Raw genomic sequence first — 12158 nt, forward strand, 5'->3', positions numbered from 1 at the left:
GAGAATGCATGCATGTAATTTAACCAGGAGTCATGTTTTATGAGACCTGGCCAAGACAAAGCCAAAGCAGTACAACTGATTACAAAATGATAGCAGCCAAAGAGTGTAACAAATTCAACCAAAAACTAGCAAATACAACAAAAAAACATCTACCAATACCACAATAGTACTCTAAATTTTAAAACGTGATAAGGACATGGTCATTATCCGACTCTTAAAGTCCTGAAGTGAGATAAGGTGATCCAATTTAAGTTTGGCCAGCAAATCATTCCACGACAATGGTCCTTGGTAAAACAAGCTCATCTCAATTCAAGCAGCAGGTACCGTACAATGCAACCATTTCTTTGAGCTTAAGTTGTTGTGAACTGTTCTGTGAAAATGAAAGATTAGTATTTATGTACACTGTCATGAACCATCATGAACATTCAGATAGTGTTCTGTTCTGCCAGATGACTGCATTTCAGTATTTCATTAACAAACCAGATCGTTTATGGAACTTCTGCCGTGTTTGTGTAGAAAGTGACCCCTAGGGATAAGTGTCATCATTTGGACAACACATTAATAAACTGAACTGGGGGTGCACATAATGACTAAAACCCATAACCAGGTTGAAAGACACATCAGCTGCATAACTGCCTGATATCGATGTTGTCAAAAAGTCAAATAATGCCTGATAACTTACCACACAGGAGTAGAGGGATGACAACCAGGAGGAGTGGCAGCAGCTTTCGAAGGCTCCTGGTAGAACATATACAGTACACAAGATGTGACAGACAGACAGACGGGTGAGTTGTGTGGATCAGGGCTTTACCACTGCAGCAGTCAAATGGATTTATAACACTCAACCACATGAACCCTAGTGTCCTTATTCTGAAGGCTAACAGTTCGCAAAATTAGCCGATCTACAACCTTGCGACGTAAAAAGGCAATTTTTAGCAAAGCGGTTTAGTGTAGTGGTGGAAAAAAGGAGCGAACCTAGTGCCCTGCGGGACCACGGTATCTACTTTTCGTTGCCGTCAGGCAGAAACCTCTTTTCTCCATATTCTAACTTTGTGCTTTTCGTAAATTAATGCCCTACTTTATCATCCTACAACATCACACAAAAGCATCAAAAGCAGCAGATCCTAAAGCTCGAAACGTTTTGAGCTTGTAGATCTGCTACTTTTGCTATTTTTGAATTTGAATCCTGAAAAGTAACCGTGGACATACGAGGTTTCCCCCGAAAGAGATTTTTTTTGAAGATCTGCTATTTTTGCCTACATGGTCAAAATAGTGACAGTAAAGAAGAATGTTTATTTGATTGTACTCAAATAAGTGGAAATCTTACCGCGTTGTGAGTACGTTTTTGAGGGAGGCAGTCAAGGTGACCAGATGATGCCAAGCCTTCCCTGCAGAGACACAGACAAACACACAGGTCAAGGACTAGATTAGTTCGAGTTGCAGCAGGGTTGGGGGGGGGGGGGGGGGGAGGAGAGCGAGAGTGAGGTTTACTGCAACACATGTGGACTACAGCAGTAAAGACATGGCGCAGTTAAGGTTGACAGGCTGTGGGTGAGTACTTAGACAAGCAAAGTTATTTCAGCGATGTTAGTTCCGCACTAGACTAGTGCCCGCACACTGCCTGGACAAAACACCTACATCTATCACAGACAGAAACATGCAAGAAGATAAAAAAGGGAATTATTTGCTGAGAAGATCCAGAAGACCCAGCTCAATGCTGCGGGGGAGCAGGGAGAGATCTACCAGAGACACAAGGCTCAACTCCATGCATACACACAGTACATACACATGCCGAGCTAGAGAGACAATGAGGCTGCGAAACCCAGGAAAGATCAGCAAAGTTATGTCTGGTGAGGGAAACGAAAGCAACCTACAGTAGCAACCATTGGTCTGTGGACCACTTGAACCCAAGCATCCCTATACTGGGGGAACATTCGCCAACAGTAGCAGATTTACAAAGATTGTTTATTTTTGGCAAAGATATTTAGTATTGAGCGAGAAAAAGTGGGGCCCTAGTATAGAGCCCTTGGGAATCCGGTCAACTGAGTATAGGGTTTAAGTGGTTATTTAAAAAATGGCTGCTGTATAAATCCCAATAGCCAAATTTCTGCCCCCTCATTTCCTCCATCCTCCAGCATGGCCGTGTTACGGTGAAATTGGTGACCTGCCGAAATAATGTTACCATCGTGTGGACTTCACATAACGTCAATGAGTTTAAAACTAGTATATTCTGAAAGTTGAGTATTGGAATGTGGCTTCTGTGTTTATTTTTTCCTGCATTAGCAATGCAGAAAAAAGAAATGTCAAACACCAAGGGTGCAAGTCAATTTCTATAAAACAAGGTCTGTCCAATAACTAGCTGCCACATCACTCCTTATAGCCAGTTGGAAAAAACAACTAGTGAAGACACGCATCCCTCTTTGGGACAGAGCCATGATGCAGTAAGCATGCAGTATAAAGCAGGACGTCTACAACAGCCACAGATTAACGGGTTACAGGTTGTTAACCTGGAGACTGGACAGCGGACCAGACAGAAGACAGCAGGTTCTTGGATGAATCCCAGCCGGTAGACCCTGCCGTCTGAGCCAGCCATGACAGACATGTACCTGGTGGGAAGCAACGAGGAGTGAGATAAACCCCAACGTTAAAATAAAGGATAAAATATCCCTATTTGTACAGTATTAAAAAATTCTATATGACTGCTATTAAATACCATCATTGTGCCAAGTCAAATGTGTGACTGCTAAAGCATCTAAAAGGAATCCTTGGTATCCTTGCATGCAAAAATACTGTACATTAGGGGTGGGACGATATGGGTACTTCACGATACGATATATATCACGATATTAGGCCCACGATAACAATATATATCACGATATTCGACGATATTCGATATATTGCGATATCACGATATTCGATATATATTGCAAGAAATTTAACCAACGATATATCACGATATCTGAAAATATCGATATATTGCGATATCATGATATATTGCAATATATCGATATTCGGCAGTATATCGATTAGTTATCGCGGGAGAAAGTATCGCGATATATCGCGATATCGATATATCGTCCCACCCCTACTGTACATGCATGTAACCAATTATTCATTCATGTATCCAACTATGCATGCATGTGTCCAATACTGAATGCATGTATCCAATAACGCAGGCATACGACTAATAAATGCATGCACAATTGCACATGTCTAATGATGCATGCATGTATCCAACAAAGCACATACTGTACTGTACGTATAAAAACCCACCCGAACAATGCGAGTGTGTTTTTTTTAAAGGTTTATGGTAGGTCAGGTAACCTGTATAGAGAGTAGCACTCCATAACAACCCCAACAAGTAGGAAGAAGACCATGGTGGTGATGATGATGGTGATGAAGATGTGACAGTGTGGTGTTTCTCCTTGCAGTCGTCACCTGTTGCCACCGGTAGCGAAGGTAAACAAGACACTTGAATAAAACACCACTTGGTGAAGAAGATAGAAATCATTCATTCAAGTGACTGGCAATAATACAAAGCATTTGTACAGGTTTAACATTTAAGCACATTTTCAAGCACCTTCACCTCCTTAAAGATGCAATCTGTAAGTTTTATGTCCTACCAGGAATTTGAACCCGGTTCGGCGGTTCCCCGTTGCGAGCGCCAACATTTTTACTGTTAAGCTATAATGTAAAGCCTGTTTTGGCAGAGGATAAATTGCACCTTCATGCAATACCTCTTGTCAACCAGTAGTGGTCCTAACCAACCACATGTACCTCCTAACTTCAGCCAACCAGTCTTCAAAACAGTCTATGGTTCCTTGTTGGCAGATTGCGGCTTTAAAACAATATAAATCTCGAGCACATTGAGCTTCCGTCTTGGCGGAGGTGTTCAGAAAAGTTTAACTTTTAGCAGTCTCCGTGTGTCTGATTGCGTGCAATGAAACCTTTAGTTGATTGTACTCACACAGAGATCCGTTGCAGTCGAGTTGCTCCCCGTTGGTCCCCATCCCCTTAACGTTGACGACCCCACAGTACTGGGAAGGCTCTGCCAGAGAGAGAGAGACACAATCACATGAATCAGTAATCACAGCATCATCTCAGCAGGGATGACGATATCCACCTGTACACTTCCCATCACCTGTGTAATGAACAGCAAGAGGCTGCACAGAGAGACACTGTGAGGACGAGAGAGAGAATGAGAGAGAGAGACAGATTTGCCTTTCTCCAAGGCAACAGCCAAAGCAAAAGGGGAGGTAATATATTTGTTTAGAAGGCAAACAGCAGAAGAATGGGATAGGGACACATTAGGAGAATAGAAATATTATGGAAAAATAATAGACAATTTTTTTTTAAATATGCACAGGATTACTATCATGGTGACAGCTGATAAAGGATGTGTTGTTTAGTGCATCAAGGGCACCGTGCAGGGAGAAACAGAAAAAACAGAGAACTTTAAAATAGATAAACATCTACAGTATGCAAATGTAAACTACGACCAGCATAATGAAAACAGAACCCTGGGGGAAAGAGGACCCTGAGAAGTGATGGAAATGAAGGCAGTGTTAAAAGTCAGGATGCTCATTTTCTTTTCTACAGATCAGAAAGGAAAACAGTGATGTTAATGGAAATCAGTTGGAGACAGTCTGCCTCACAAGAGAGATACAATATTCATAAGAAAGAGAGATGCAACATTCATGAATAAGCCCATTAACAGACCAGGCACGACGAGATGCCTGTGAGTGTGAACAAAACCAAACCCTGGTGCACAAAACACACTAAAAAAAAATATATATATACACAGGGTTTAACCTGTGGAGTCACTGTCAAGCCTCTGCCCGTTGCAGGAGTGAGCCTGCGTGTTGAACCTTTGCTTCCAGGTGCGCTGGGAAGCCTGCGAGGCACGCTGGGCCAGGCTGTAGCAGGCCAGTGAGACTAGGGTTAGTATCCAGAGTATGGAGGTTACGGCTCGACTGCAATACTGCAGCATGGACTCCCACAATGACCACATCATACCTGAGGAAATAACCAGTTACATGTTTAAGACTGATAGGACGAGACTAGGGCTGGGCAATTCACTGGAAATATATCGAAACCGATGTTTAGAACAACACTTAATGTGGGTCAGGTAGGTTAATTGCTTAATCCATTAACCAATAAATATGCCTTATATATTATGGAATCGACACGAAAACATTCCAATGAATTTGTATAATTGACTAACCACTTAACCCTGGATTACACTTCGTTGTACAAAAATGGCATACAAAAATTGCCGATTTACAAGCTCAAAACCTGTTGCTATGCAACATGTTGTGAGCTCGTAGAATTCCATTATTAAAAATAAATTTTCATTAAGCGTAATCGAGGCAAAAGTTTGAAATAATCATGTCGCCCAGCCCAAGACGAGACACAGATGGACAGATACATGCATGTATACTGTAGATGGAGAGACTGATAGCACAGACAGAAAGACAGAGATGGACAGATAAATTGTGCCATAGTGGAAATTACTTTGACAGAGAAAGTGATGATTTGTATATAGCACTGGCAGGCTGAGTGTAAAGTCCTTACAAAGTCTAGCTGTCACGCAAGTATTTACCAAGTAGAGATTTATGCATCACTGAATTAAAAACGGGTTGCACCACACACGTTCCTTACGTAGATAGTAGATACTTAGTTGTTACTCAATATTTACACCTATTAACTAGGTGTAACTGTTGCAGGATCTTGGCAACTCACACTGTACAGTCTTCTTGGAATAAATTGGGGTTTCAGTGTGCAGACTCCATCTCCTTGTCAGCACTACATAATAACAAACCTGCCATTTGTGGTTTTTGTAACACTTAATGTAATTTTTGGATAAGCTATGGCTGAAAAGCTAATGTTATACTGTAGCAATAATTTAAGATGGTATTCCTTGTTTAACATGACAGTAGGCTAGATTAGGATGCTGCAATAACTTCCATGTTTACATTGTTCATTTTGCTTTATGACTGGATGCATCCATACAGATGTTTCTTAGTAACCATGTACACATTACTAAGGCTTTACTAGCTAAGACATTCATTACATTTGAGCGCCGCAACCTCTCTAGTTTGACTACTGTATCTATTGGTTTAGAAACTTTGTACAGACTTTACACACAAACTTTGTAATGGCTATGTGACATGCTGGTGCAAACCTGCCCAAAGTACAAGAACAGGTGAACAGCACACGTTAATGCAGAGACTGTGATACCAGGAGAACAGTGTCAGTTAATGCAGAGACTATCAGACGAGGTGACGGTGAACAGTGTCAGTTAATGCAGAAACTGCGAGACCAGGGGAATAACATGAGTTAATACAGAGACTGAGACCTGTTGAACACATTAGTTAAAGTCGTGGTGAAACCATTCTGAAGGTCCCATCTCTTCAGGCTATGGAACGCTGGAATCTCACTAATTGCAGCTGTGTGCTGTGGCTAGTGTTTGTGGCCCGGGAGAGACGGCCAGTGTGAAGCATGTTTGTTACTACGTTCCTTATTTCTAACCCAAATTGTTTTCAGATGCAATTTTAGTGTACCGATTACATTTAAAATGAGCAATACACCGTCTGGACGTCATCTTGACTGAGATTCAAAGCGGAGTAGCTCTGTAATTAAAAGCAGGTGTATTTGGAGGAACGTGAGCTATGGGAATCAAACGAGTGAATGAAATCAAGATTCATTTATATCCATGTCATCACACAGTACATTTTCGTTTGACAGGAAGTAATTAAGTTCAGTTAGTTTTATTGGCATCTATTGTCAGGTATGTCCATAATGTGACCGCAGATACGCTCTAAAACTGTGAAAAACATATTTTTCATTTCACCACGTCTTTAATGCGGAGCCTGTGATACCGGATGGTGAACAGTGTCAGTTAATGCAGAGACTGTGAGACCAGGTGAACAGTGTCAGTTGGTGCAGTGATGGACCCCAGGTGCACACAGCAAGAGTAAATGCTGACTCGGTCCGCTACCTGCTCCATCGTGTCGTATCTTCAGAAGCACGTTGATGTAAAACAGGGTGAGGAGGCGAGACACACAGCCTGCCCACCTCCTGAGCACACGCACACCAGTGTCCCCCACAGACACCGGCCCACCTGATGACACTAGAGTTGCAGTAGTGGTGAGTAATGATTATTGTCACAGAGTTGCAGTAGTGGTGAGTGGTTCATTTATGTTGGCTCTGATAGCGGTACAGAACTATTCTACTATAAATGACAAGCCTGTGTGGGAGGTTTCTGTACCTACTGTAGGTCTCAGCTACTAGTGAGGCCAACAATTTCTATGTTCAACTTTACCAAAATGTGAATGTTTTGTCCTCATTCCATATTATAAATATTATATAATTAGAAGATTAATGGTTTCATGGTTATGCTAGATTTTAAAAACAAATACCATTTGAGTTGGGGTTAAAAATAGCACATTTCATTTCATGGTCTAAATCAGTGGTTTTCAACCTTTTTCATATCAAGGTCCATTATTTATTCGGTATTTGAGCCATGGAACCACCATTTGATGAGATTTAGACTCTCAGACCCAATACTTAGAATATTTTGTTATCTTCATAAGATTTTGGCAAAATAATAATTCTTCTACCGTCTCTAATTGTGTAGACTTCTTGTAAATAAAGTAATGCAGATGTTTAACAATAATTTAACTCTTGAGAGAGTTAATATATTCCATTACAGGTCATTTGGTTTCATTTTACTCTCTCAAGTTAAAGATCAAGGGTTCATTTGGTTACCAACCCTCCATCATTTAGCTGGGGACCACCTGGAAGGACCACTGGTGGTCCCCGGACCACTGGTTGAGAACCACTGGTCTAAATGAATCACAGATTGAGCAATAATAAAAACAACAAAATCTATTATTAAAGTAATTGTTAGTTTCAGCCACACTCAGGACCACAGGAAGGACTCACACACAACACTTAAGCTCCTTTACAGTCAGTATGTGTGTAAATACTGCACATTCTAACAATACGAGCAGTGATAATGACAGAGACACATATACAGTAGATAAAGAGAGACAGAGAGACAAAGAGACAGAGAGAAGCAGTAATAAACAACAGTTTTAACACCAGAAAATCCCATCACCTTTTCTGTTCTTGCGAATCTTATCCCGACCGTAGATGGTAGTAGTCGGGTAGCTCGCCTGACCGCCTCCAAACGTGTGGTCCGCCCCGGACAGTCCGGCGTGGCTGGATGTAGAGAAGCGGTCGGCGGTGGTGGTGTTGGCGGTGAGCGCCTCCTTCCTGTCCGAGCGGAGGACGCAGTCGGAGCAGTAGTGGTGTCCGTTGATGATGGAGGTCTGCGTCTGGCTGGGGTGTTTGGGACACAGGACGTCACAGCTGGACAGCACGGTGCTGTTGGCACTTGGGTCTGCAAGGAGGGTGCTTTCTACAAACAAGAAAACATGAAAAACATTGTTTGTGTAATGTGTAGTAGAAGGACCCCCTGTTTCGTATGTATTAGGGCCATGGACCCCCATTACTCTGAGAGGGTACAAATGGAACCAAATGGACCCGCCTTACGGGTTCATTTGGTTCCATTTGTACCCTCTCAGAGTTACTGACTTGTAAGGGTCAATTTGGTTCCTAAGTATCAATTACTTTGAGAACCACTGAAGTACATCTATAAAACAAGAGCATGCACAAGGATAATAGGATAGCAAAATCATTTTACATTTTCTTCTCAAAAGACATTTTTATAGACTAGTTTTGATTGTTGATTCTATGATAATATCTATTGCTTTGTATAATATTTTAATTAAATATAAATCACTTTGCAACTCAATACTGAAATGCTATAAATAAGTGTGGTAACACTTTACTTAAAGATCGGGTCTATAACGCATTTATATTGCACGCATTATAACACTTGTTATAAATGTTTATGATCATGTACGACAACTTATAACGTTTATGACGTATTATAAGCGCTGGTCATAAAGCATTTTAACCCATTAAAACCGGGAAAGCATCTGTGTCATTTTTTATTTCTGTTCCGCACTGCGAGCTTGTAGATCTGCTATTTTTGAACATTTTTGAAGAAAAAAAAAAGGTGTGACTACTGATTTAGAAGGCATTTGTAGAATCAGCCTCAGGTCTTAATGTGTTAAGCTCAGCGGAACAGAACATGAGAACTACCATAACTTGGTCAGTTACTGCATAAAGCCTTTATTTTATAGAAGATTTACCCCCAAAAAAGTACTGGTGTAACACAGAATTGCATGTTATCATCAGCTTGCATGTTAAGAAGACAAAAGGACCCGTTACCTGTGGGATCGCCATCCTGGTCCAGACCTGAGAGACAGACAATGATACAGTCAGTCATCACAATAAACACATGTGAGAAGAAGAGTTAATAGGCTCTATGCACAGCAGCCATATTGGAAAGAAATTGGGCATCTTCCTTACTTCCTTCACAGGTGTTACCAATGATACTAATGAAGGCTCTGTTCCATTCTGGTCAAACAGAGTCGGGGTGCTGATATTGTGCATGTTGGCTCACTGGAAACACTCTGATCCCATTCTCAGAGTGGGGTCCAGGGACCCTTCGTGGTTCCTTGAGGGTGGCAAATGGACCATTATAGGTCTCTAACTCTGAGAGTGTACAAATGGAACCAAATGGACCCGTAAGGGTCCATTTGGTTCCAATTGTACACGCTCAGAGTTATGGGGGTCCTTGAAATTAAAAAGGTTTGAGAACCACTGTGCCACAGTAAATGGAACAGAGCCTTCATTAGAATCATTGTTAACACCTGCCGTGGGGTGTTCAACTTCTCACTTCCTGAACCACTGTACAGCCTCGTCATTCACAGTGTCCGTAGCTTTAAAAGTACAGAATTAAAACAAGGTTGTACTTCAAATGAATGATGGAACGAATGAAAGTAAAGAGCTCAAGTCACCATAGAAGCTGTCCAGCACGGTCTTCTCCTCGATGGCGGACTCCTCCAACATGGAGGAGAGCAGAGAGGCGTCGGAGACGGCCGCGCTGTGGAACGACTGGCTGCCATGTTGCCTGTGCGAGGCAGGGGGCGGGGTCTGGTGGAGGAGCGACTGGGAGCAGGAGACCGACAGCTGCTGGGAGCGACGCGACTTCAGTCCCCTGGGGGAGAGGATGGAGAGACAAAGGTACCATCAATACAGTACATTACGTAGGAAGGCCACATACATGCTGCAAAGTGTTGGTAGTGACAACCAATTTTATGAATGGGAGTGAATGCATACAGTAAATATAGTATACTGATGTGTAGTGTATACGGGGAAATGAGTCACTCCACTAATACAATCTTGCAATGGCTGAAATCACATCTATAGCACATCCATCTTAGGGCTGTGGGAAAAAATTTAATTCATACTCGAACCACGATTCTAATGTTGGATGATTCAGAATGGATTCTGATTTTCAAAAAATATTAAATTTTTTATGAGAAATGAGACATGTCTTGGATTTACCTTTGTGTGTTTACATTATTATCAGTTGATAAAACCTTTATAATTATAAAAGCTACCTAAATGTACTCTGCTTTCATGCCAGCAGACTGGAGTAGATCCTGAAATCCTATGTTTTGAAAAAAAAAAAACACCTCGATCACTTGCTGACTCGCTTGACCCCCTCCAAACAGGCTCAAACAGTGAATACGTCATAACCGGATGTGACGTTTTCGCAGATTGACGATCGGCCTAAAGTACGATGTGATACACGACGACGATGACTGAGTGTCCGTCACCCAGACTAAAGAAAATAGAAGTGGAGCTCTCCGTTAGTTTTTTATACCGTGTGAAAAAACGTGTTTTTCCCTATTCTGGCCGAAAATGACCGGGAAAAAAATATGAAAACCGGAAACGGAATCTGCGTCATGAAACCGGAACCCGGGGAGTCTGAAGGAATCAGAAAGTGAAACTGATGATGAAAAATAAACAGAACAGCGTGATCACAGATTAAACAATGAAGCTAAACTCGCGTCTAACGCGTCGACAGCCAACTGGACAAACTAGCAATTGACGCGTTATCGAGTCAACGGCAGTCAAAGAGTTAAACAACCAAAATGGATGCTTTCTTTTCCAGTTTAGAAAGCATTCGCAGATCATTTGACTACACCAATAACCATTCGGCAAGTTATAAGTGGCAGGGCGTGCCGTCTGATGTTATGTACTTGCGTATTCTGCCATTTAACACATTAAAGATAGATAGACAATGCAGCAAACTGTATGGCTCTATTGTCACCGTCACCGCGTGTGTGTAACCAACAACCGTTTGACCAGTGCGGTTCTGACACACAATGATGAAGTTCTGGAGCCGATACCTGAATTTGTGTGCACCCCCCAATATTGAATCAAGCAACTTAAAAACTGCCTTGGATGCACACAAAAGCCAGAGTAGAGGATAAAATGACTAGAATGTGTTTAAAGTCAAATTCCCGTTTAAAAGGGAGAACACGTGTACAAAGATGGGAATTCATAAACAAATCACTTTGTAACAAGTGTGTCACCTACACTTTAGAAATTATCCTAGAGGCAAAATCTGCACCCCCAAAATTTCTAAATTCCCAACACTGCACTCTGTCACCTCCTGTCTGCCGGTCCTCTTTATCCGTCGTCTGTCTATCTCAGTGGTTCTCAAAGTGGGGTCCGAGGACCCTTTCCATGTCTGTAACTCAGTGTACTAACCCTCTACACCAGGGGTTTTCAACAGATTTTGACCCAGGAACCACCATCCTGACTAAGAGCAACCTGGGGACCACCACTATTGTGTTGGGTGGGTCCATCATAGACCCACCCCACACAATAGTTGTGGGGGGTTCATGCACCATTCCATGGGTTGAGATAAGTTTTTATTTTCTTACTTGTTACTCACGAATCACAGGCTACACCCAGGATCAACTTCAGTAGCAAGTTGCAAGTTCACCTCCAAGTACAATACCACAGTCTAAACTTGAAAAATCAATGAATACGTTGTACACGCATGTATGCTGTAATTCCGTGCGCATTAGCAGCGGCCAGATGTTTACATCGTAAGAGGTCACTTGACTTTTTGAAATGTTAGATTCAACTTAAGTTAATTATTCACAAACAAGAAACAAGAGTAGCAAGTAAAAGTAAAAAAAAATAATATATATATCATTCTT

The 12158-nt window shown here is 41.7% G+C and overlaps 1 protein-coding gene across 3 annotated transcripts in view; it reads right to left on the reverse strand.

The window, feature by feature from the left end:
- Nucleotides 1–12158, reverse strand: part of LOC308105442 (SUN domain-containing protein 1-like) — a 30861-nt gene that overhangs the window by 13314 nt on the left and 5389 nt on the right. The window contains exons 3-11 of one of the 3 annotated variants that reach the window (XM_080456165.1): nt 9936–10135; nt 9304–9330; nt 8123–8425; nt 4813–5016; nt 3968–4048; nt 3325–3438; nt 2508–2606; nt 1328–1388; nt 683–738 (exon numbers count right to left, since the gene is read on the reverse strand). In XM_080456165.1, coding sequence (XP_080312291.1) covers nt 683–738; nt 1328–1388; nt 2508–2606; nt 3325–3438; nt 3968–4048; nt 4813–5016; nt 8123–8425; nt 9304–9330; nt 9936–10135 — 1145 coding nt within the window. The remainder of the gene's footprint in view (nt 1–682; nt 739–1327; nt 1389–2507; nt 2607–3324; nt 3439–3967; nt 4049–4812; nt 5017–8122; nt 8426–9303; nt 9331–9935; nt 10136–12158) is intronic. The other 2 variants (XM_080456166.1, XM_080456167.1) reach the window with 2 other exon arrangements.

This window comes from Gymnoscopelus braueri, assembly GCF_963280865.1.
Source record: "Gymnoscopelus braueri genome assembly, chromosome: 17".
NCBI lineage: Eukaryota > Metazoa > Chordata > Actinopteri > Myctophiformes > Myctophidae > Gymnoscopelus > Gymnoscopelus braueri.